This window comes from Bidens hawaiensis, unplaced genomic scaffold, assembly GCF_021521415.1.
Source record: "Bidens hawaiensis isolate Kalapana, Puna unplaced genomic scaffold, B.hawaiensis_p1.1 tig00016232_1, whole genome shotgun sequence".
NCBI classification, from domain to species: Eukaryota; Viridiplantae; Streptophyta; class Magnoliopsida; order Asterales; family Asteraceae; genus Bidens; species Bidens hawaiensis.
In genome coordinates, this window is record NW_027492481.1 from 42877 (window position 1) to 69835 (window position 26959).

The following is a 26959-nucleotide window of genomic DNA, read 5'->3' on the forward strand; positions in this document are numbered from 1 at the left end:
ACCTCCACCCTTTTTATATGTTAATGACAAAAAGCAACCTCATACGTCCGTGAAGGGAGTTAGTGTGGTGTAACTAGCGTAAGCCCACCATCTCTTGACCTCCCCCCCCCCCCCCCTTTTTTCCACCCCAACTCAAGCCCCACTATAGTAAAATCATGTTAGGATCAGATTCAAACTTTAGACTTTGCAGACTCCAATCTAAATATTCATGTTTCATCCAACGTTAGTTAGAGCTTAAAGCTCATTGGCTGAAAAAAAACCATTTGAGTAAACAGAAGCATCAACAAAACCATTTTGCCCTTGTTAACTTAATTAAGTTGCCGACTAATTACATTCGATATAATTAATAAGGAAGTGTGGTCGCATGCTTAACCCGAAGGAGAGATTGAACGGGCCTTTATGATCCATGAAGACAATTAGATAAAAATGTTAAATAAAGATGGTTTGCTAGTGGTCTCAATATCAAATGCAAATTAATAAAAAAAGAACAAAAATGTCAAAGAACTCGACCGGCTTACTTAGGCATCTATTCTTCTAGGCTTAGAGAGACGTACGTTTCTTACCCCCGATTATCTTAGCTTGACACCAACGCTTTTAGATCATCATCAGTGATAACCTGCAAAGACATGTATAAATTAAGGACCCAATAAGTGGATGCCTTAAACTCTTGCATGGATGTTAAAGGTAGTTAGTTATACATGGTTAAACAAGCAATATTGACCACTATAAAAAAATTGTGATTACCTTGTTTGTTTCGGCTAATAATTTAAAGCGTGCAAAGATATCGCTAAGTTCCTTCTCGTCATAGTTATAACCAAGCTACAGCCAAAAATAAATAAATAAAATAAAAGAAACATTAAAACTTAATGTAGGTGTAGCTGATGGATCAAAATGAGTCGAGCATTGCATACTACCTCAAAGAGTTTCATTTTTAAAGCATGGCTTCCACTGCATGCATATAACAATATATGTGTGAAATTAGAAATTTAGAATATTAAATAAATTAAGGCAAGTGGTAGCATTAAGACTAGGATCATAATACAAATTCATATTAGTTTTATCAAAATGGCTTCTATGTTTCTTTATGCAGAAGCATTGAGAAAATCGTGTAAAAATGAGTCTTGTACATGTATAGATAATTTTAGTTTTATGATTTTTTATGTAAAGTAAAGCTTCCGGTTTTCTGTACTCGTTTGTGGTTCGCCAATGAACAAACACCTATGTGTATGTATTTCATACATGTATACCCTATGGGAGGCATCAAATGAGAAGGTTTTAGTGTGAAAGAGAAAAAAGAAATAAATATATATTAGTTTTTTCAGTTTAAGAAAGTTTGGAACTACATAAATATGTTAAAATGCAATGTTCAAATTATAACCTAAGTTTTCCAAGTGTAAGTCCGAACTCGTTAGACCGGTGAAGTCCAATATCTTCAGGAGAAATGAATTCATAGGTGCTTTTGTTCTTTAAGACACCATCCTATATACACCAAAAATCATGATGCATGGGTGATTAGTTATACAAATAATTGAGGGCTTGAGGCTTATTTGAATTGTGAATGACCAAAGAAAAACACCTGATGGATCCCACTTTGATGAGCAAAAGCATTAGCACCGACAATAGCCTTATGTGGTTGCACCTGCATCCCAGTGTACTCTTCCACCTAAGTAATTATAATAACCAAAGGCACAAGGATATAGTTTATTAATGTTGACACATACACAACTAGACAATATATACACATTGGGGCGGATCTAGGGGGTGCCCAGGGTATGTCCGGATACCTCTCAACTTTAATGACTAAGTGTAAAATTGTTGCAGATTTTTTTCTTCTTCATTTTATGTATTCGGATATATACCCTCGTGAGAATATGTTGTGATACCCTGAGGTCCAAAAAACCTTTTAGGATACCCCTGAATTTTTCTTATAAATTCGTCACCACACACATACCATTTTGCTAGCTATGTTGATGTGTTTTGTGTTTATTCCCGTGTAGAGGTGATCCAATAACTCTCTTTTACATTTTACAGCCATCACTACCTATACATATACACTTAACAAGGTTAGTATAGTTTTTATAAAATAATGTAAGGTTTAATATTGCTTATTATTTGTTAACTATTTAATTAATCACAATGAGGATAATTATAGTTTTACCTAATTAACTGAATCATATCTTCTAGTTAGGCTAAAGATTGTTAAATAAACATTAACTAATATATTATATCTAATAGTTTTAAATTATCAATGAAGAACAAGAATATTACTTAGCTAGACCGATCGACCCACCTCTTCCAAAGAAATAAAAACGACCGTATACTCTAGCGAATAACGAAATATTATAAGCAAAAATAAATAAAAAAATTAGGCCTTACGTAAATAGATTTTTTGTTTGGTTTAAACAATTAAATTTTAAAAATAAGCTTACTTGGTTATGATTTAGCCATTTAGGTCATGTGAAAAACTTTGTATATAAAATAAACCTTAAAAAGGTCTCAAGTGAGACTAGAACTTGCAACATTTTGATTGGAGTAAAACCCTTTTACCAGTAGATCAACCTAGTTATTGTATAATTTGAGTAAAACATTAAATATACATATTTCTTTTTCCTAAATATATATATATATATACATATACAGAGAGAGAGAGAGAAAAGATCAAATAAGAAGTTTGATTATCCTAAGAAGGCTAGGAAGGAGGGTATTTTTGTCTAATACATTAATATTGAAAACCCACTTAATTTAATTTCAAAATTCCACTTAATTAAAACCCACTTAAATTTTCACTTATCTCTTACAACCAACACCGCCCACCGCCACTACCTTGCCGGAAAAGTCTTCAGAAATTTCGTCGGAAAAGAAAACTCTATGAAAAAGACACAATGTAAAAAACACAATGAAATAAACACTATGAAAATAAAAACACAATGACAAAAAACAATGAAAAACACAATTAAATTACACAATGTAAAAAACACAATGCAAAAAACACTATGAAAAAATAAAACACACTTGTATAACACAATTTTGTAAAACACAATTTTGGTAAAACACACTTTGTAAAAAACCCACGAATTTTTTTTATTTTTATATAGCAATATGGTACTTATATAAAAGATAAAAAAACACTCGTTATTATGGTGAAATTGTTTTGAAAAAAAAATGTCGTATAAAAAAGTTGTGGGCGTTTTAAAATGACGGGAGAATTTAACATGTGCCTTGCATGTGGAGAGAGAAAGTCAAAAAATGCGTTATCCTTATTATGCCCTTACCCTTGTTTTACACTTTATCATCTCTCTAATCTAATCTCAACCATTCAATTTTAAAATGAATGAACAAGATTATTTCTCATACTTCTTAGGAAAACTAATTTTCTTATTATAACTCAACCCTATATATATATATATATATAATAATAATAATAATTTGTGCCCCCAAAATTAAGTGCCCCGACCGGTCGACCACATTGTCCTATGCCCAAGCCGCCACAGTTGCTGAGCATCTTTAAAAGAATATATACTATGGACCTAATTCTTTATAGTCGCGAAAAGAAAAAGGGGGGGGGGGAACACCAGGAAACAAAATACGATTCTTAAGGGTGAGCAAAAAACGGTTCGGAACCGCCAGAACCGAGAAACCGGAACCGAACCGGTGCCTCATAACCGCTAATGTGTATACCGGTTCATTTCTCGGTTCTCATAATTTGCATTAAACGGTTCCCAGTTCGGTTCCAGGTAAAACCGGCGGTTCTAGACTTGGAACCGAAGAACCGGAATATTCAAAACGTTTTAAATAAATTTACCAATCCCCAATTTATATAGAGTAACTTATTAACCGCCATCCATTCAATCATTTTTTAATTCAAATCTTCTTTATTTATGTTCAAGAACTAGCAACCATGATCAATTATGATTTATGCTATCAATGTAATTTAATATAAAATGATATGATCTTTCATTAATATATCGTTGCTAATGATTTATTTAACATCAACACTTAGTTTTAATAAAAAATATAACGGATGTTCATGTTGTAATCTAAATTAGTTTTACCGTGAAAGAAGACATACAATTGTATAAACTTGTTTTACAATTTGCAAAGTTTGCATAACTCATTAGATAAATAAATTATCGAACCGGTTCTAGCCAGAACCGATTAGCGAAAACCGGCTTTAGCGGTTTTGGAACCGAACCGGTTTACTATAATAGGTTCCAGTTCTATTTTTCACTTATTTTCGATTCCGGTTCGGTTCTCGCGATTCTGAACCGTTGCACAGCCTTAACGATTCTTGAGTCATGGCCAGAAATCTAGCATGTGAGTTTATTCGATGCCTCAAAATGTTCTCTAGGTTTCCATTTAATTTTAAGTTCTCTAAATTATACCGAAAAGACTCTTTGAAACAATTTACTTTTAAGTTCTAAACCGTTTGCAACCAAACATCCCATACAATCGTTACTTACCCTTGCACACCATTAGTTATTTGCATGTTTATTGGCTCCACGGATTAAAAGTACCAAACGTACGTCATTAGTATGAACATAAACAGACTTAACAACCAAGGAAATACACATATGTGATATCTTAGTTTGAAACCAACGCTATTAGATCATCGTCGGTGATAACCTGCAGGGACAAATATTAATTAATTAAGGATGTACATAATTCTTGCGTGAATAAGATTAAACACTCGACACCTTCTTTGTTTCGGCTAAGGATTTAAAGCGTGAAAAGAGATCGTTAAGTTCCTTCCCATCATAGTCATAACCAAGCTGCATGCGTGCACAAAGAAAAAGAAGAAACATTAAATATTGGTAGCCTTATCACTTGTGGATCAATGAGTTGGTTACCTCAAAAAGCTTCGATCACTTTCAAAGCATGACTTCCACTGCATGTATAACAATATCAAATAAATAGAAATACATTTTCTATTAAAGGGCAATGGCTAACTAAGTGACAAACAAATTAAATGCATTACATTTGGATAAAAACAATTTACGTTGATTAATAGATCAAATGACCTAAGCTTTCCAAATGTAAGTCCAAACTCGTTAGATCGATGAAGTCCAATATCTTCAGGAGACATGATTTCATATGTGCGTCTGTTCTTTAGGACACCATCCTATAAATATATATATCAGAAAGCATTAAGCATGCATGCATATTGGTAATTATATATATAATTGAAGCTTGTTGGAAGTGTGAATGACCAAACACCTGATGTATTCCGCTTTGATGAGCAAAAACATTAGCACCAACGATAGCCTTGTGTGGCTGCACGTGCATCCCGGTGTGTTCTTCCACCTAAGTAATTGTTCATACGCCATGTCATCAAAAGTAAACGGAGATAACGACCTGTGTTAGTCTGAGATTGTTATATATAGGTAACAAGTTGAAAGTTGGGATTGTAACCGGTTAGATTGTTAATAAAGATATATTGATTGGTTGTTAATAGTTTGGATTATTTAGATCCAATTTTCCGATATATAAACACACACATACCATCTTGCTAGCTATCATGATGTGTCTTGTATTAATTCCTGTGTAAAGATGATCCAATAACTCTCTTTTACATTTTATAGCCATTACCACCTGTAATTGTTCAACAAATTTACGATTAGAATAAATTTTATACATCAATATCATTTATATTATTAATCAACTATTAATTATAATCATGCATGAATTTTGTTAAATTTTTGGTCAAGAACAATAATATTATTACTTATCAATCGACCCACCTCTTCCAAAGAAGCATTACCAGCTCTCTCGCCGATTCCATTAATCGTTACTTCTAATTGTCTTGCACCACAAGAAGCCCCCTTGGAAATCAAGCACATAATTTAGCCAGTTAATTAATCAAGCAAAACATACACAAAGGTAAAAAACGCAATTACCATTAAAGTATTGGCAGTAGCAAGTCCTAGATCGTTATGACAGTGGGTTGAAACAATAGCATCCTGAAGAAACACTAGCCAGACCCTGGGCAGGTTACCGGTAACCTGGGGGTTAGATAGACGTTTCCCACGAGGGGTTAGACCCTGAGAAGATGGTTCTTCTGATAACCTGCAAAACAGACACCGTGAGCTCGTCACTGAGAAGGGGGGGGGGGGGTTCCTCCTTGTGACCACCCTCCGGCGTGAGAATCAGACTAGATTGCTCTTTAAATATAAAAGTATATTAAGAGATTGCTAGAGCAGATATCAGGTATATTATTAAGATATCAGATGATGAAATGATAATACCATTTGCTGTCTTTTATAGCCGAAGGTGGGTTTCCAAGGGGTTTAGCCGGCCCAACACGCTACCATCTGTAACCTACGCACGTGCCCTGCCTGTGAGTGGTGGATAGGTAGCGGCTGACACAGAGCAGGCGTGTCGTGCACTCTTCCTCTTCTACCAACTACAGGCTAGGCACGTGGTATGGCAGGAGTTGGTGGGCAGGCGGCGGCTATTGGTCACAGTGCTGTGGCGTGCTGTCTGCCACGCTGCTGTCAGTGAGCTGTCGCATTCTTGGTCAGATCTTTTGTCTATACCTCGTCAGGTACAGTAAAAGATCCTTCAGTGTACGGACTGGCTCATTTGGGCGGGAGTATTCCCCCTCCCGCCTCTGTGCGGGATTGTTCCCGGCTTTGCTCATTCCTTCAGGTGACACTGAACGAGAGCTAAGTGCCTTGTGCGTGTAGCCATGCTGCGCGGGTGGCCAGTCCCTAATGGCTTGTACCCGAGGCTGCGGGGACAGGCGGAGTCCTTCACCATTGGGAGGCATTTCCTGCGGGACCAGCTTGCATACTGCGCGTAAGGACGTCACGTCTCTGAGCATGGTTGGTCCTGCGGATCCAGTTGGTCTCTGCGCAGACGTCCCTGTTTAAGGTGAGTCTTGCGGGTCCAACTGGGCTCTGCTGGGACCTACCTCTTCAAGTCCCCCCAGTCCAATGTTCTTCTCATGCGTGTTTAATAAATTGAGGTGAACTTTTGGACTTAAGCAGAGGGTTTTGAAAAGGGTTTTTGTAAGGTTTTCCATGGGGATTCTTCCCGCGGAAGTCCTTGTCACTTGCAGAAATTCCCGAGTTTCCTGCTTGGTCTTTGGGTATGATGCGGGCAGGTCTGTAACCTCCTCGCAAGTCAGGAGCATTGAGTCCCAGTTGTGTGGATTCTCCATGAGGTTTTGGTAGTTTTGAACATAGTGATCAATTATGTTAAAACCACCAATTCCATCCTGGAGCTTCAGACAACATAGTTCTCAACGTTCCCGCTATGCGGGGATGTTATTTCCGTTTCCGCTGTCATTGCCCAGAAGATCCTTCCTGGTTTCAATTCCCAGCGGAGCGCTAGGTATGTGAAGGGTTTTGCCTTAACACTGTACCAGCGCTCGTCTTACGGTTACTTTACTCCCAAGGTATTCCTGGCGTCAATTCCCTGCGGGTGCTAGGTATGTGAAGGGTTTTGCCTTTACACTGTATCCGCACCCGTCTTATAGTTACTTGGTTGCCGAGGAATACTTGGCTTCAATTCCCTGCGGGTGCTAGGTATGTGAAGGGTTTTTTCCTTTACACTGTACCCGCATCCGTCTTACGGTTACTTGTTCGCCAAGGTTTTATTTGGCTTCAATTCCCTGCGGGTGCTAGGTATGTGAAGGGTTTTGCCTTTATACTGTACCCGCACCCGTCTAACGGTTACTTGTTTGCCAAGGTCTTACTTGGCTTCAATTCCCTGCGGGTGCTAGGTACGTGAAGGGTTTTGCCTTTACACTGTACCCGCACCCGGCTTATGGTTACTTGTTTGCCAAGGGGTAAGGGGTATTTTCCCGCTTACTTAATAATTTTGAATTTTGAAATTCGAAAGGTTGGTGGAAAGATAGGAACAGTCCAAACCTCTGAAACGTCGTGCGACGGCTTCCTCAGACTGTCAGGACTTGCAAGAAGTTATGGCGACGTGACATTATGTGGTCATTCCAGTTCCTTTTTCAGGCGCGTGGGCGCGATTTTTCGGGCGCGTGGCCGCGAAAATACTGGCACACGTCCTTTCAACAGCTGTTGCCAGCCTGTTCTTTGCCACGTGTCATAGTTTCATTGCACCTTTGATTTCTCTCTCTTCCGCATTAAATTCACCGCATTAATTGCGATTAGTATATAAAGGGGGTGGAGGTTCCTTTCCAATTCACACTTTCACAATTTCTCTTCATCTTTGGTGATTTCCGGTGAATACTTCTCTATTCAGTCAAGCATTCCCTTGAAATCACTTTCTTCTTCCTTCTGCAATGTCTTCTCATGATGCCGATGATCAGAGGACTGCTGGCGAGTGCCAGTGTTCCCTTCCTGTCGATCTGTACCAGTATATCGTCAGGAAGTTCATGCTCGAGTCTCTCGAGCCTGAGTTTCCTGAGCCCCACCATACTGTGTACGATGCCCCTAGTGGCAAGATCGGGGTTTATGCTGCATTCTTTGTCTACGGGAACCTTAGGTTCCCGTTGACAAAGTTTGTTTACCGTGTCCTTGAGAGGCACGGTGTGCACCTGACAGAGGTGCACCCCATGGCCATTGCCAAGGTCCGGCACTTTGAGTGGGTGTGCCGGATACTGGGCATTGAGCCCCACGTTGACCGCCTGATGACCTTTTACACTTGGAGGTGCATCCAGGGGTGGTACACTCTTACAACCCGGATCAAGGGTTTAAAGATTTGTACCACCGAGCGGAGTCTTCGCTCATGGAGAAGAGAGTTCTTCTTCATATCCGCTCGCGCCATCCCCATTGCCATGAAGTTCAAGAATGGCCAGGCACTTCCGAGCCTTCACGCCCTCAACTACGAAGAGGCGGAGTGGTTCTCGAAGATATCCCGGGTCCAATCCCCGGTTTTCCGTTTTCCGGAGTCGGCGATGGTAATGCTAGGGATGAGCCGAGTGTGGAAGGCGGCGAATGCGGAGAAGGTTCCGATCGTCCTCAAATATGGTTCGAACTCTGTCCCTTATGGTATGTCTTGTTTCTTTTTGTTGACTTCGATTTATTCTAACTTTCTTGTTTATTTCAGAGGGGAACGATCTTCAGTCGCTTCTGCACCCGCGGGAGGAGGATGGTCCCGCACGGATGGGTACTCGTGCTCTGGACGAGAACGAGTTGCCCATCCTGGAGCAAACTGCGGGTCGGTTCGTGGAGGTCTACCCGCCGGGCCAAGAGATCCTGAGCCACCGACGGCCAGGTAAGCCTATCTTCTACCCTGAACCCCTCAATGCTGTGCCTGCTGCTGGAGTTCTTGACATTTCTTCCTCTGAGGAATCCGCAGAAGGTCCTCCGTTGGTGCGGAAGAAAAAGGCTGCCGTCGGGAAGGGCAAGGAGAAGGCGTCCACGACCGGCCCGGTAGTCCTATCTGACTCCGAGTCAGATAGTGAAGAGGTGGCGGGGAGACCCGGTGGTGAGGAGACCACTGCTCCGAAGGCTACAGCTGTTACCTCTGGGGAAGCAGCGACGACGACGGTTACCGGTGTCAAGAGGCCGGCTCCATCGGGTTCGCCCCCGCTCGTCCGTTCGTTCAGGCTCAAGAAAACCCGTAAGTACAATTGTCTACAAATTGACTGCTTCAAATAAATTTCTAACACTTTCTTGTTTGTGCAGGCGTGGATGTTGACGCATTCCAGGGTGGAGCTGGAGCAAGTATCTCCCCGCCAATGACGGTAGGCTCGGTCAGCCTACCTGAGGCGTCGACCCAGGCGCCTGCTTCTGCGCCTGCGTCCACTGGTTCAGTTGCTCAATCCCTTGAGCCGACTGTTCCAGTTGAGATGACGTCACCGCCGGCCGTGAGTGCCATTTTTACGGCATCCTTCACGGAGCCGGCGGTTACTGCTGCTGCTGAGGCGGCAACCGCGGCAGTGACTACGGCGGCTGCCGCTATGCCCGCGCCACCGGCACCGACGGCCGGACCATCAGGTACGCGCGGGGCTTCACGCCGATCTTTGCCACCTTCCCGTCTGCCTGACCTGTTGGATGGATTTCCTTTAGGTTCAGGTGATGGGTTTGGCGGCTATCGGCCTGTTATTGACCCTTCAGGTGCGTAGGGTTCATTTTCCCTTATATTTTTTATCATCTTTTCCTAACTGCCTTCGTTTCTTTTGCAGTGTCGGATTCCAATGAAGTGTATGTTCCACGATGGAACATCCGCCGAGGAACAACCCTTCGCACCCCTGGGGAGTGCGTGGACTGGGCTCGCCACGCTGCTCCTCATGGTGCGTTGGGGGAAGCCATGGCTAGCTACCAGGAGGGTAGGCTAACCAATGAGCTTCGGGTTCTCCAGGCCCGGACGCAGCCCCGCGTCGAGCTGCTTTGTCGTGAAAACGATAAATTAAAAGCAGCTCGCGCCAAAGACGTATCTGAAGCGCGGGCTCTTCGGGAGGAGAACCGGCAGTTGGCCGCTGCTGCCGCCGAAAAGGAGAAGGCTTTCAAGGCCCTCGAGGTTGAAGTCCAGGCGCGACTTGAGGCCCGCTCCAAGGCTGCCCAAGCTGTTAATGAACAGCTTCGGCTGGCCAAGGAGACTGCGCGAAACTCAACTGAGAGGGCTGCCAAGGCTGAAGCTGTTGCTGAGCCTCTTCGCGAAGAGAATGAGCAGCTTAAATGCAAATTAAAGGCTCTTCAGCATGCTCATGACGCCTTGGCAATGGAAGATGCCAAGAAGCTGCAGGAGATTCTTGACCAGAGGGGGGTGCTTGACCGGACTGAAAGGAAACTCAAAAGCGTCGAAGAGGCTGCCGCCAAGGAAGTTCAACTTGCCAACCTTGATAAAAGCGGAGCCGAACGCGCTTACAAAGAAAGTCAAGCTACCCTCCAATGGCTTCTTCGAGAAGCGTTGCCTCAGGTATCTTTATCTTTTTCTTTACGCTTTCCGGTTGTAATTAGAAAATGTTCTAACACTTGTATTTTCTTTTGTAGGTTGTGCGTCGGGTCCTGTCAGAGACCTCTTACGACGATGCAATGAGCGCAGCCCTCAACGCTTCTCATGAGGATGGGGAGAAGACTGGCTTCCTGCTTGGTCTAGGGTTTGCTGAGAGAGGCTTTCCGCCCTCCAACTTCCCTTTATTCAATGTTAATACTGAAGCTGCTTATGACCAAGCAGTGAACCAGTATGCCGCCTTCCCGCATCCAGTGGTGGAGAAGGTGAATGAAGTTGCTGCTGCTGATGACGGGCTAGCTATCCTCAAGACTTTCCTTGAACTGCCACGCTCTGATGGTGCTGGTCCAAGTGGAGGTGGCCCTGAAGCCTGATCCTGAAGATCCCTTCCCACTGCTAGGATAGACTTAGCTTTGTACAGATTTGTTCTTTTAGGCGGGTAGTTACCCAGCCATTGTTGTAACATATCGTTGAGATATAAGATTTGTTATTTCCTTCTTTGGGTTCCTTGCTTTATAACCTTATATGACTTGCATACTTAGTTTAAATTAGCAATTTTCCAATTGTTTAGAATAAGTTAACCTGTTGAACGTGGTTGATGATGGGTTAAAGTTTTGCTTCCTCTTTCGTGATTGTGCGGGTAGACCCGTCACTTGCACTTAGTAGGATGGCAAAACTTTACCCATATCTGACCTGCGTGTAGGTTTTCCTTTTGAGGATAAGTTAACCTTTGAACGTGGTTGATATTAGGTGTGAAGTTTTGCTTCCTCTTTCGTGATTGTGCGGGTAGACCCTTCACTTGCACTTAGTAGGATGGCAAAACTTTACCCATATCTGACCTGCGTGTAGGTTTTCCTTTTGAGGATAAGTTAACCTTTGAACGTGGTTGATATTAGGTGTGAAGTTTTGCTTCCTCTTTCGTGATTGTGCGGGTAGACCCGTCACTTGCACTTAGTAGGATGGCAAAACTTTACCCATATCTGACCTGCGTGTAGGTTTTCCTTTTGAGGATAAGTTAACCTTTGAACGTGGTTGATATTAGGTGTGAAGTTTTGCTTCCTCTTTCGTGATTGTGCGGGTAGACCCGTCACTTGCACTTAGTAGGATGGCAAAACTTTACCCATATCTGACCTGCGTGTAGGTTTCCCTCATCCTTTTAAGAATTTTGAACCGTTCGACGCGCGGTTGTCAATAGGTTAGTGCAGTTTCCTTTCATGATTCATGCGGATAGACCGGCACTTTCATTTGACGGGATAACTGAACTTTTCCCTTTCAACTGACCTGCGTGAAGGTTTATCATGCTTTTGGGTTCGTGCGGGTAGTACCTCCTTCCCACGCAACGACTTCACGCAATGTGAATGCCGGTACTATTGTAGTTTAACCGTTCGACGCGCGGTTGTTGATAGGTTAGTGCAGTTTCCTTTCATGATTCATGCGGATAGACCGGCACTTTCATTTAATGGGATAACTGAACTTTTCCCCTTCAACTGACCTGCGTGAAGGTTTATCATGCTTTTGGGTTCGTGCGGGTAGGACCGCCTTCCCATGCAATGATTGTAATTATGCGGTGAAAACCGGCATATTTAGTGTGCACAAAAGTATAAATGTAAAATCATCAGCTTCGATGTTCTAAAGAGAATCATTTCCATTAGAAGTGGCTCTTGGCCTTTTCTGTACAAATTGGAATTGATTACATGCAAACTGTGTAAATGAACTCCCTTCCGTGTTGTTGGGATGGGAGTGCCATCGAGCCGATACGCACCTGGTTCGGGATCTCGTTCTTTACGCAGCATGTAGTCTCCACATTGAAGCTGGAATTTTTTGTTTTCCCCAGCTGGGGTTCCACAAGCACCCGCCTGCTCAGCCTTTACTTCGCCACGAGGTGCGCGAGCGTCCCATCTCTGACGAATGCTTCGATCATGTCTTTTACGTCTATGCATTCTTCAGTGTTGTGGCCTTTTGTCCTGTGATAGTCACAGTATTTGCTCCGATCAGCATCGTGACGATGTCGGATTTCTGGGGGTTTTGGCCACGGGAGCTCTTCAGTGGCAAATATGTCAGTGACGCTTTTTGTGAGTGGCGTCCATCTGGAGTTCCGGTGCGGCTGTATATTAACCCTTTCACCCAATCGATGTTGCAAGCCGGATGGCGTGTCAAAGTTTACCCTTGACTGCCAAATGCCTTGCTTCCGTTTTTTGTTCAGTCGGGCGGTGAAGACGTTGTCTTCTCTTGTCCTCTGGGTGTAAATGTTTGTATTCTGCGGGAGGTCTCTACCCAGTTGCTTCTCCGTTTCCGCATAGCGTTTTGCTGCCGTCATGATGCCATCCCATGTGGATGGCATTCCATCTTTACCCGTTAGGGTGCGGATGAGCTCTGGGTCATGCGCGCCCTGGATGAAGGCTGCACGAACAAGATCCTCGCTGATATTGCCCAAACTTAGCTTCTTTGAGTTGAAGCGAGTGATGAAGTTTGGCAGAGATTCATCTTCCTCTCGTATGCATTTGAGGATTGTCCATTGCTCCTCGGTATACTTTCGTTGCTGGCTGAAGTGTTGGCTAAACTTCTGTTGGAAGTCTGCCCAGTCGTAAATGTGGTTGACCGGTAGACGGTCAAACCAAGCTCTGGCCGCTCCAGCCAGAGTCATCTGGAACATGTAGCACCACGTGGGTTCCGTCCAGTTACTGACGGTTGCCCCCGCAATGAACCTGTTCAGATGGTCATCTGGGTCGGATAGACCATCGTATGTGCCAATGTTGGACATGTGTTTGGCACTCCTCGGGGCAATTGCTTCTGCAATGTCCCTTGCGAATTTTGACCTTCCTGCGTTTGTGGCAGTTGGTCTAAAGGTCTTGGAGAAGTCACGCGAGTTTTTCTCCGTGGCCGGTTGGAATGCTTCCCCAAAATTCCTTTTTGGCTGGGGTCCGTTTCCTTACGCTTCCCTTTCGCCCTATGGCGAGGGTTCGCGTCGGTATCGGAGTCTTCCTCTTCGTCGTCTGAGTACTCGCACTCACTACTCATGTTGAGGTACTGGCGAGTACTGCCGAATTCCTCAGCTTGTTGGACTGAACGCAAGCGTTCGTCCAACTCAGCCTGAAACTCTCTTTGACGTGCCTCGGCCCATGCCTTCACTTGATCTAGTGTTTGGCGAGGAGCTCGAGTTCTTCTTTCCAGCTGGGCATCAGTGAATCCCAGTGGAATATTTACTGCACTTGCCCCTGCATGAGTGATTGGGGTAGTGTTCGTAAAATGTACTTCACTTGCCCCGGCTTCTGTAGCCGGGGGTAGTGTTTGTAAAAACTGTGTTGCCGGTATTCCCCCCAGTAGCTGGGGTTGTGGTTACCGGGATTTCTCTAACCATCTTTGTAGAAGTTTGAAAAAACTGGAGAAAATTGTAGTTCTAGCTTTATGCACGGATGGCGCCAATGAAGAAACACTAGCCAGACCCTGGGCAGGTTACCGGTAACCTGGGGGTTAGATAGACGTTTCCCACGAGGGGTTAGACCCTGAGAAGATGGTTCTTCTGATAACCTGCAAAACAGACACCGTGAGCTCGTCACTGAGAAGGGGGGGGGTTCCTCCTTGTGACCACCCTCCGGCGTGAGAATCAGACTAGATTGCTCTTTAAATATAAAAGTATATTAAGAGATTGCTAGAGCAGATATCAGGTATATTATTAAGATATCAGATGATGAAATGATAATACCATTTGCTGTCTTTTATAGCCGAAGGTGGGTTTCCAAGGGGTTTAGCCGGCCCAACACGCTACCATCTGTAACCTACGCACGTGCCCTGCCTGTGAGTGGTGGATAGGTAGCGGCTGACACAGAGCAGGCGTGTCGTGCACTCTTCCTCTTCTACCAACTACAGGCTAGGCACGTGGTATGGCAGGAGTTGGTGGGCAGGCGGCGGCTATTGGTCACAGTGCTGTGGCGTGCTGTCTGCCACGCTGCTGTCAGTGAGCTGTCGCATTCTTGGTCAGATCTTTTGTCTATACCTCGTCAGGTACAGTAAAAGATCCTTCAGTGTACGGACTGGCTCATTTGGGCGGGAGTATTCCCCCTCCCGCCTCTGTGCGGGATTGTTCCCGGCTTTGCTCATTCCTTCAGGTGACACTGAACGAGAGCTAAGTGCCTTGTGCGTGTAGCCATGCTGCGCGGGTGGCCAGTCCCTAATGGCTTGTACCCGAGGCTGCGGGGACAGGCGGAGTCCTTCACCATTGGGAGGCATTTCCTGCGGGACCAGCTTGCATACTGCGCGTAAGGACGTCACGTCTCTGAGCATGGTTGGTCCTGCGGATCCAGTTGGTCTCTGCGCAGACGTCCCTGTTTAAGGTGAGTCTTGCGGGTCCAACTGGGCTCTGCTGGGACCTACCTCTTCACATCCTCAATCCCAGGGGTATTGCCTCTTATGTCAGCAATGAGCTGCCCATACTCACTAGGCAAGTTGTAGCCGACGGTATCACCAAGACCGACAGTCGTCGCACCTACTTTTATAACCTCGCCTAGGATCTCATATAAAAATTCTTTTTCGGATCTATTAATAAACTTTATCTTTTAGGATAATAATAATAATAATAATAATAATAATAATAATGTACGTACCTTTTAACATCTTCAATGCAAATTGAATGTCATGACACCCTAAACTCTTGGCATATAGCACCATACATTTAGCCTTTTCAAGCACTTCAACTTTGGTCATATTGAGCTTATACTTCATATGAATCTCACTTGTAGCTATAAACATAAGTATTCTTGGATATTTTGCATATTTTACAGCTTCCCATGCCATGTCTATGTCCTTCTTGGTGCACCTTGCTAGACAACAAATCACCGGCACATGATCACCTACTTCTGTTTCAGTGGTCGCATTTCCAACCTCTTGCGCTATCAACTTCACCACTTCTGCCTCGGATTCGGATGATGCTGGGAACCCTGCTTCAATGACATCTACACCCAATTTGGCAAGTTGGTGAGCGATATCAAGTTTTTCTTTTGGTGTCAATGTGACCCCTGATGATTGTTCCCCATCACGAAGAGTGGTATCGAGGATGCGAATGTACTTAGGGTCGGATATGTGGTTAGGGATGTAGGTTGGACGATGGGACGACTTCAAAACCATACTGGTCGGGTGTTGGGGGCTTGTTGGTGACCGAATTGAGGACATTAGCATCGACAACATAACTTAACCTCACTACCAAAACCCAAACCTGATATTTGATTTAAATACTTAAATCTAATATTAATTGACAACATATGTTTTGTTTCTTTGTACAGCACAACCTAGCTAATTGAAGATGCAATATTTTATCTAATTTGATAAGCTCTTTAATTTCAAGGCCAGACAATTTATGTATGAGACATCTAAAGGTTATCCTAAGAATAAAATATACATTATATGACAGTTTGGTTTTAGATTGATATCTAGCACACATACAATGATAATTCATTATGTAATATGAAAGTCTAGTTATTTCTTCTTTCTTAAAGAAACATAGTATTATACATATAACAAACAGAAAGGATGAATAGCAAGGTAGTATTTGGTACCATATCTAACCAGTACCGTATGTACTGAGTTCGGTATAGGTATGGCCGGTAATATACGTATCTAACCGGTAGACTAGTGCGTATAGGCATTTGGTACTGAATACGATATCAGCAGCGGTACCGATACCATATAGAGAGACATTTTGTAACGAATATTTGCATTGTAACAAACCGATACCGCACTGACTGATTCGGCACCCACTTTTCTAGAAACTCGGTATCAGTATTTCCAATACTGTGACAATACCGATCTCATCTCTAACGATAACACATCAAATACCTTTTTCATGTGTGTATTAAAGGTTTTATAATTTTCTTTTGGGACATTAAACAAAAATCAAGTTGGCTAAGTTGGCTAGACAATGAGAACAATTTTGGGGTTTGGATGGTTTTTCCATATTAGTATGAGGATTGGGGATATGATGTAGAGGTGTCTTCGTTTTCCGGTTATTTTCCTCAAAATTTAAGAATAAAAATTTAAAATAGGGGATGAGATGTGAATGGTGTAAACCTTAACTACATTAATTGTGTTGTTTTTCTTAATTTGCTGAATTTTCTTGTGATAATTTCAATTTGTGCTATACTTGACTAGTTGAAAACTCGCACAATGTTGTGGCGACCTATTTCTAGTCTAATTCGGTGTGAAACTCGTAAAATCCATGTTTGTTCAGAAACTTGAAGTCTTGTGAAGTGACAAAACTGTTTCTATGCCTCTAAAGTTATCACAAACCAATAATATACTGATCATGTTGTTTAATGATATGAAAAGGTTGTAAAAATATACGTTTGTTACCGTAAGAACTTGTTTGGCTTTATCGTGGCCGAGTCCATTAGCAAGCTGGTAATCTCCATGGATTACATTAGATACAATTGTCATCTCAAATGTGGCTGCATTGTCATCCCACCCTGGAACCCCATGATCATAGTCTGCAGTGATATCATTTGTTGTTGAAACCTAAACACAAATACAATATAAATAAAAGAAAATACTGATAAATATTTAAACCAAAGAAATGTATGCTGTATGAGGATGAGAATGAACCTGTAGATAGCTTCCACTTGTTACATGTTTTATATGAACTCGTTTTCTTTCATTTCTTTCTATGTAGAATGTTTCGGTTAATGATGGTGTACTTGCAGTTGCGGAGACAATGTTGTTTTTGGTGTCGTAGGTAATGAAGTTTCCTTGAGATGTTCGGAGATGAAACTCTGTACTAGAAACTCTCCATAACTACACAAACAAATAAATCGATATTAACATATGTTGAGATTATTTCATAAAATTTTGACACATTTGCAAAAAATGTCCGTTATGTTTTACCTTTAAAAATCACACTTAACATCCTTTATGTTAACTTTTTCTAACAGATTACCTCCTTTACACTAACTGTCATTAAAAAGTCGGTCACTTTTTTTGAAAATGACAATTAGTGTATAGAACGTAATATGTTACAAAAGCTTAACATAAAGGATGTTTAGCGTGACGATTAAAGATAAAGAATGAAGCCTGAAACTTTATATATACGTAAATGGCGCTTTCTATAATTTTGTCTAAATTTATTATTCGTGTATGTAATGAGTGCAAATATACCCGAAAGGTTTCCCATGAAGACGGAGAATCTCTGTCGACTGTAAGCTTCGTGCCACCGCCATTTTCCGCAGAAATGTAGTTGTGCAATGTCACTGATTTAAATTGGACCTCTGTACCATCCTGCATAAATAGTTATAATGTATTTTCTAAAAAATTACATGAAATGAAATCCTATGTGGAACTTACAATCATATCTTTGTTAGGCATTTCATCAAATAGTGAGGGCTTAATCCAACCTTCTACCAGCAACCATCCTCCCAAATTCACTCCTCGTACCTTTGAGTTGCCGCGTAATCCTTCAACTTCACAGGATTAATATATACAAAAATACAAAAATAAGTATAATTTATTACAAGTAAAATAATTAATAAATAATAAACAAATCAAGACTGAGTTTGAAAAACTGCTCACGAGCCAGAAAATTGATGAAACAAGAGCAGACGGGAGCAAACCTGAGTAAGCAATGGAGACGATCAACCAGAATGAGAGTAGGAAAGCAAATACTGATTTGCAGAAAATGAATTCCATGAAAGTTGATGGTGACAAAATTTCAAGAATTTTGGTACCTTAAAGATGGAGAAGAATCTCTTGTTAGTTCTTTGCTTAAATCTTAGTTAATCCGAAAAACGCCATGAAATTGAAATCCAACCATGAAGCAACCTCCATTTCCCAATTAAACAATTGCATTTTTTTGAATCCAAAAAGTAGACAAGAAGAAGCAAAGAACAAATTATAACTTATTTTTAATGCAACCAATAACACTTGTACTTTATGCAATTTCATTTTGACATATAAGTAACTTTACTAGCTTTCATCTATGTTGTTTCACCAATAACACTTGCACTTTTGAATTCATTGTGAAACTAACTTTCAAAATAATTTATAAAATTCTGACTGGTGTATGGCAATCCCATTCAACTGTTCATTAGGGCAGACGAAACTACTTTTCTGTTAGACTGGCCGGAATTGCTTTTAGTAACGAACAGAAACATTTGCTCTAGTGTGCTAATTTGAATTCACATCTAATTCAAGTACCATTTGATATGATCATAAGTCGTAATTAAACAAAACCATTGTTAATTATTCTAAGAAAGCCCCATACTCATATACCCATGTTTGCACTGTTCCTTCTTGAGAAAACACTTAGCTGAAAAGCTTACAAAATCATTTTGTTTGTATACGCCAACTCATAGTTGAGACCAAATATCATAGGAAACAAACAAACAAACACAATGACACACTTAATTTGTTTTGATCAATCTATAGCTAACATAAAGATCTATACTTCAAATTCCCTCTAGTTCGATTCTCGGCCCAAACGAAGAGCTCTTCGTTCCTCGACCATATACGCTAGCACTCGATCCCGATCCTCTACGCTCAACACTCGGATCCACAAAGCAAGCCAGCCCCATTGAAACCGATCTCCTCATTGGTTCTAGTTTTCGGCTACAACTGTTAGTCAAATCACTCTGGACCCTAACCCCACCATTCGTATCGATTTCTCGAATGCGAATTCCTTCCTCCACGCTTAATTCGACCGAATTTCGATCACTCTGACCGACACTGACCACAACAGGTGCTCGACACAAAGGGCAGTTTTTATGCGATCGCAGCCAGGTATCGATACATTCAACGTGAAAAGCGTGACTACACTTAGGCAAAAGGCGAAGGCGATCGTCGTCTTGAAAGACACCCAAACAAACAGGGCAGTCAGAGTCGATCACCCCGTCTTCTTTTCTGTATTTAAATACCTTAATCGAATCGATCACGGACCGCTCCAGACCGACCGTATTGATCAACCAAATCGGGTGAAACACTTCCGGTTCATGGTCCTCGTTGATCAAATCTTGATCATGAGGAGTTTCATTAGCATTCACATTCGCATTCGGGTTGGTGTTAATAATAATCATTCTCCTAGTCCTATGGCGTCTGGCACTGCATAGTTTGGTCACGATGATGTAGCAAACGAACCCGAAAGTTGCAACAAGAGCACATATCATGACGAGTTTTCGCGGCGAAAAGGAGTTGTGTTGATGATCATCATCATGGCAGTCGTCTTTAGGCTTACAGAGGTCATGAATTGTGATGCGCAGAGTCTTTCTATGGAGATTTGACATTGTAAGATGATACAGGAGATTGTTAATGTTAAGAGTTTGAGAACAAAAAGTATTTTGGTGACTTTAAGGAAGGAAGTTTCGGATGTAGTTGCAATCGGGCGTGATTTGGTTGTTTGATTATGGTTGCTATTAGTAATAAACGGAATTCATAAATTATTAATAAGCAATCGATCCATAGTAGTTAGAATGACAACAGTCGATTAGAGCCAGATTCTGATAGCTTTAGTGACTAAGACTTAGCCTATTATACATAAAAATATATTTAATTTCAAAACTAAAAGTTTATTCGGGTTTTTCTGGTTGACCCAAATCTTCAAAATCAAACCCGAGAACCAACTCGGTTCGGGTTCGGGTTCTTCGAGTCGGGTTAGTTCGGGTATGGGTTTTTTTGGGTAAAAGTGACAGCCCTACCGCAGGTACAAACCATGTTTCATTTTCTCCCCAAAACCGTACCCGCACTCACCGGAACCGGTTCCACCTCTTGCCGCACCCGACCCGGCCAAAACTCAACCATACCTAAAACCGGTTCCTGCCTTTGTTGACCATACTCGAAACCGGTTCCTACCCGTTATGGTTCCTGAAATAACCGGGATGTTTGGGTTGAAGGTACAAGTTCAAGTCAAATAAGATAGATGACAACGCAAAGAGGCCTAATTTTCATCAGATGTCGAAAGATTGTGGACATAAATTTTGAATACAAAATGAAAACAATCAGATACATAGAAAGAACACACCATTATATGGTAGATACTAGCTATAGGATCTATATTAATAATTCAGGGTATCTTATAACGAGCATGGGGCAACATGTAATTTACTAAAAGGAGACTGTGTAATCTATTATTGTAATTTACTACAAAATGATGCATTGCCAAGGAATAAAAACACAATAGAACAAAAACTTACACGTAATTTACTATTATAATTTAGTACAAATAAAAGTTTAAATAACAAACCTGCTATATACTAGTTTCTTAGGAACAATTTGGTTCAATCCATGTGTTGGGGAAGCAATACCCATAAGTTCGAGATAAATCAAAACCAAAACTTTCTTGGATATGTTTGTCATCAAATGTGTGAAGCTTGCGTGTTTCGAGAGAATAGAACACTATCTTGGTGTCCTTGCTCTGTAATAACCTTGGAAAAAAGATCTTGTTTCCCATTTGTGGTGCTTTGGCTTCAAGGCAGATGCATGAACCTTCTGATTCTGAAATACATATCATATGTTTTCCTAAATCATCTATTTTCTCCCACTCTTTTGTTGACTCGTTTAGTTTCAACACCTCAACAGATTCTCCAAGATCATTCACGATAATAAGTAAAAGATGTTCACCGCATTTTGACATAAAGTACTCGATGTGAGATCCGCAACCTCTAGGGACTTTGTCTGTAACAACATCCAGAGAATAGCCTTCACCAGTGTCTCTAAGATTAAGAATCTCATCATTGTTGCACAAAGCCCAAATATCTCGGCCACAAAATGCTGGAAAGCGAAAACAATCTGATGGTCCGCCGAAACGATAAGTACGCCATGATGATGCTTCCTGAGACACAAAGTGGACACACACAATATGTGATGTAAATCCAACAACCATACAATCGGGGGAAGTAGGCGGTGCTGAAAAACAAAGGCTTTCAAAGTAATAAGGTGCCTTTGGAAGCTTATAGATATTACTTGTAAATGGGTTAAAAAACAACAACAGCCCGTGTCCATTAACATCAAACATCAACCAACCAAACCTCGAACATAATACCTCGCAATCACCGTTGAGTTCTTGAGGTGTTTTCATAAAATATTTGTCACCGCATATCGGATCTATAAAAGTGATGTTGCCTCCTGGGTATGTGTTTAACACCATAAACCATGGTGAATAAGTTTGCCATCTCGTTAAGGGTGCTGCTAAATAACAACGTTTGCATGTAGCACGGAAATTCATGTATTCAACACCAAAACAATTCTCCATAATCGTTTCCAAAATATGAAACGGAATACTGAGCAGGTGCACCTCATCAGTACTGTCAGTTGATCTCGTGATTATCTCAACGTCCTTGTCATGTTTAGCTATAAGATAATCAGCTTCTAACCTACACGTACAAAATATCACAATAAGTAAACATATCCCTGCAACTTAAATAAACACAAACAATATAACTTATATACCTGCAGTCAAGCATTGGAGATATAGACATGGTTCTATCGTCCATCCCACCAAGAATATGAGCACAACCCTCAATCTGTGAGGCACTCGGCAATAAACGATTGGTATTATAAGATTGCAGTTCCTCGGCAATAAACGATTGGTATGCAGATATCTGCTTTGGCTCCATCTAAGATGATCATTAATAATACCCAAAATTCATTAAAAGCCAGCCCCTTTTACATTAACTTATACATATAACTGAAACAATAACTACGAGATAAAGAATAGAAAACCAAACCTATCGAAGACTAAGATCCTCCGGCGGTTTTTCTTTTTTAATTGTCAGCAGCACAGAAGCAATTTCGTTGATTGAGATGGATGTAGTCGATAGATCAAATAATTAAAGAAAAACCTCATTCCTGAGTATTTGTAATGTAAGTCCAACTGCCAAGATAATAATAAGGATGTCAAAGCCCATCAAACTTGGCCCACAATTCTCGATTTCATAACAAATTGCAATCAAATAATAATAATAATAATAATAATTATTGTTATTATTATTATTATTATTGTTATTATACTTTAGATTAAAAATGGCTTTGTCGATGCCATAAAATATTTTAAGTACAATATCTTGAGCTTTTTTAAGTAAATATTTCCCTTGCTTAACAACTAACTTTTATAGTGTGATGGTTGAAGTTGATTTGCTTTTTGCTTTTTAACACTTGTGTTAAAAAATTTTCTCCATGTGTGTTAAGTGTACATGATTTGTGTGTATATGTTTTATGCTTTTTCAAATGTGTCTACGAGTAATAACACGCGCCTTTTCCTAACTTCAGAAAGAAAATATATATATGTTTGATTAGTTAATGAAATGGAATCATCTATTACTTAGTTCATTCTTCTTTCACCTTACTCTCTCGACAATATCATATAACAAACACCACCACTACCTGAACATCGCCCCGATCTGAGTTGAACTTGTACCTTCATCCCAGTCCACCATAGAGGTGGACAAATCGGGTTTTTCAGGAACCAGAAATAGGTAGGAACTAGTTCCAGGTAAAGTCAGGTTTTTGACAATGTTTTGCCGGATTTTTATCAAGTTTTGGCCGATTGGGTCCAGGTAGAGGTGGATTCGGTTCTAGGTCCAGATACGATACAGAGAAGAAACTGAAACCTAGTTTGTACACGTGGTCAGGTAAAACCAAATCAAGAACCAGGTTTTATGCTTCTGTGCTTACAATTGCTTATTACATTTCATAAGCTATACAAATTACTTTCTCAACTTACTTGCTTGATTCTAGCTATCAATGAAATAAATAGTCTATAAGGTCTATAATTATTTTGATGTAATAAACTATATCACCTGTAATTATAAGGGAGGCGTGGGTGGTCTTGGGTAAACCCATGCAGGTACCTCAGGTAATTCGGGAACGCGTCACCCTTTTATTTACTTTTTATTAGTTTGAATTTAGGTAGTTGCAATGGGTTATACAACCCCGAAAATGAAAAATGACTGTGTGTTGGTTTTTACTTTTTGAAATGAAAAATGGTACTTTCTTGAAATAAAATGTCAATACATTTTTTACTTTGAATACTAAAGAAAAGATCACATAGATCTGAAGTAAAATAAAAGTTATTTAAAAAATTAAGTTCCAATATAGCACACGTTTAAAGTCAAACCTTGTGCATTAAATATAAGTAGAATTTGAAATAATCAAATAAATCAACACCATTTTTGTCAAAACGCCCATGTCCAAACACCATGACAGAAAATATCAAGTAAATCAACACCATTTTTGTCAAAACGCCCATGTCCAAACACCATGACAAAAAATATCAAGTAAATCAAGGCCATAGTTGTTAAAAAAGTTTTTTTTTTTTTTTTTTTTTTTGGTTGTTGTCATGCTTCTTTTCAAAATTAACATGTACAGTGACTTTTGTTTGCCAAAATTGTTGAATGACTTTTTTTTATGAGATCACAAGACTTTATCAAGTAACATTTTAGCATATCTCAATTTACTAAATGGCTTGAAAGATTGAAGTTCAATGGTATATTGTTATGTACCAACTGGATTTTCCAAGAAAATAGAAGGAAGCATCGAATTTAGAGATTTAGGAAAGACTCAATTCATAATTTTCATTCATAAAATAAACGAACATTAAACGGCTATAATTAACCATTCAACCCATGAACCGACTACTTGCTAATCCATAACAAACTTGCCAATGAAGCCGGCTTTTATAATAGTTGTGTTGTATAAAATTGTGTGAGTGTAAAATGACTTGTTAAACCACGTCTTCAATCAACAATGAGCTTTAGACATAGAGATATAGTTGTGAATTTATGATCATTTAATTAGTAACTTTTTAATACTTCAATCATAATAATAAAATAATATATATTACATTTCGATCTTCTATACACTAATAATAAGTTTAAACAACAATTTAACAAAATCACTCATTTCAAATAGAACAGATCGCTACCAAAAATGCCATGAAAGTGTTTCCAATTTCTATACAATATTGTTAGTGGCGATTCTAATCGGTTTTAACCAACTATTGATGTTGTAAACACTGTTTCGAAACGACATCAAACTTCATATGTACTCATACCTAAAATATTAGAAGCATGGATTATGGTAAAACTTCAAATTTCTACCACTTTGGAGTTTGGTCAAATATACACTTTCGAACAAGTTTTCATTAAATATTACCTTGAACAACAATGATACGGTAGATTCGAGTCCAGTGGCTTTATTGTAATTACGTCACATCATAGAGGTCTAGGTGTAAATATGATAACGTGTATTTGTAACACTATGAACGCTAATGACTAATGAGAGAGTAGTTATGAACTTGTTTAGAGTAATCCATTTCTTTTTGTTTCACGCTATTAATTCTAAGTTTCTAACTTCACGATTTCTGCTCAAACAAATAATGCTTCCAAACCCCTTAGAAACCATCCCGTCGATTGCTTGAAACCTTACTTCTACCGTGATTACACTGAATTTTGGAAGAAGTTAAAGCTACTTCTTGGACAGTATGAAAGCAACACACAGCGCCTTTACATGGTCTTACAATGATGTCTAAAACACACAGCAAATATTCCTTTACAGTTTTCAGATTTTCTTCATTTTAGTCATGCTTTGACTTAATTACTTTACTTGGAATTTAACAAATTCTCCCAACACATCAATAATAAATTGAATAGTGAAATTTCACTTATCATCCTAACATTCTAACTCTCACCTATGGTCAAAACTCTTCTTGATGCTTACATGAACATCCACTCACTCTAGGAGCCTCTACAAATAGACACCCTAGTTACCTAAGTTGCCTAAATTAGTTCGACAAAAACATGCAACTTTTTAAAACTCAGCTTAAAACTTACAGGAACCAATAAAACTTCGTCTCAGTCATCTATTCGAAGCTATAGGATCTAGCTCATAGTGCTTTCTCACTATGTCATTCTTTGCACTTATTAAAGTGCCAAGTCCAACACAAGGTAGTTATTTACCTTGCATCTGGGCTGACTTGGCATCGCATTTCCCAGGAAACGCACGCCCAAGGTAGGTTAAAGGTAGTTATTTGCTTTTTTTTCTTTCAAATACAATAAAGAGTTGTGCACAATATGCTTTAACAGTTTAATTCTAGTCCTTAAAACTTCCAGTTGGTTCTCATAAGAACTGAACGAACACGGCCAAAGCATGTCCATGTTCACAAAAGAGTTTTTATTACTATATCACTTAAGTTATTGTAATCATCATTAACAGATCATTAATTCATAGAATTTCCAAAATAGACAAAAAAAAATAGTGTTTGGAAACCTAGCCTAGCCCATTGGTTTTGAACGTGGTCTGTTTCAACCCGTTACCCTACCCACCCAAGATTGCCACGTTTGCCGCCTTTAGTTAAATGTAAGAAGACAGTAAACAGACTAAAACATAACAAAGTTTACAATCAAAACAATACCTTATTCTCGTTCTTCAAATAAACCAATTCATTATCTTTGAACTCCTCAGCAAACAAAATACCATCTATCAAGCTCTCGTCCCAAATTTGGCCAATGATTAAATTGCAGTATTGCACTCTCGTTCATGTAAGTGATTAGAATTCAGAAAACTAAAATTCAAGCATATTTCTATGTTTATATGAATTTAAAAACAGAAACAAACATACCAGACGGTTATGTTGGTTACTTTCCAAGTCTTGTCGGGTGCAGAGCTCTTCTAGTGCTGTCTCTCTCCTTATAGCACCTTCTCAATTGCCTGCAGCCCTGCAGATCAAACAAAATTTCAATCCTTTTGACCATTATGCCACATCAACAAACAATACATAAACATAACAATACTTGATATTAAATAAAATGCATACTTTGCGAACCAACTGCTTATTATCATTATTATTATTACTATCAGCCCATTGTGGCCCACCAACAGGAACCAGCTGCAAGTTTGAACAGTCCGTTCCATCTTTCACATCTTCAGAACTCGTAGCCTTGCAGCTACTACACATATATACAACAGGCTTTTCCTCTTCCAACTCATTCTTGTTAACAGGTTGCACACCAATGTCTTTTTTAATCAACAATGGCTTACTGTCCTAACTGTTTGTATGAAAACCTATACGAAATTGTGTAATAGCAGAACATTTTCTATTTTTCTTATTTAGGGGGTGTTT

At 40.2% G+C, this 26959-nt stretch overlaps 4 protein-coding genes across 4 annotated transcripts; all 4 read right to left on the bottom strand.

The window, feature by feature from the left end:
- Positions 1-574: 574 nt before the first annotated feature.
- LOC143551028 (2-isopropylmalate synthase A-like) lies at positions 575-16028 on the bottom strand. The gene is made up of 10 exons (XM_077041560.1): positions 15470-16028; positions 15252-15405; positions 5895-5957; positions 5739-5819; positions 5500-5589; positions 1577-1663; positions 1379-1479; positions 915-948; positions 745-819; positions 575-616 (listed from the first exon to the last, which is right to left on the bottom strand). Exons 1-10 carry the CDS (start codon positions 15991-15993, stop codon positions 575-577), a joined length of 1251 nt encoding a protein of 416 aa, XP_076897675.1. The 5' UTR covers positions 15994-16028.
- A 1019-nt stretch (positions 16029-17047) lies between these two features.
- Positions 17048-18177, bottom strand: LOC143551016 (uncharacterized). The gene is made up of 4 exons (XM_077041552.1): positions 18013-18177; positions 17464-17652; positions 17215-17376; positions 17048-17134 (listed from the first exon to the last, which is right to left on the bottom strand). The coding sequence occupies exons 1-4, from the start codon at positions 18136-18138 to the stop codon at positions 17048-17050; spliced, it is 564 nt and encodes a 187-aa protein (XP_076897667.1). The 5' UTR covers positions 18139-18177.
- Positions 18178-19145: 968 nt separating this feature from the next.
- LOC143551030 (E3 ubiquitin-protein ligase RING1-like) lies at positions 19146-20144 on the bottom strand. Its single transcript, XM_077041561.1, has one exon. It carries the CDS (start codon positions 20127-20129, stop codon positions 19299-19301), a length of 831 nt encoding a protein of 276 aa, XP_076897676.1. The 5' UTR covers positions 20130-20144; the 3' UTR covers positions 19146-19298.
- Positions 20145-21090: 946 nt separating this feature from the next.
- LOC143551017 (F-box/kelch-repeat protein At1g57790-like) lies at positions 21091-26794 on the bottom strand. The gene is made up of 5 exons (XM_077041554.1): positions 26654-26794; positions 26479-26555; positions 26252-26369; positions 22291-22457; positions 21091-22214 (listed from the first exon to the last, which is right to left on the bottom strand). Exons 1-5 carry the CDS (start codon positions 26792-26794, stop codon positions 21104-21106), a joined length of 1614 nt encoding a protein of 537 aa, XP_076897669.1. The 3' UTR covers positions 21091-21103.
- Between the last annotated feature and the right edge of the window lie 165 nt (positions 26795-26959).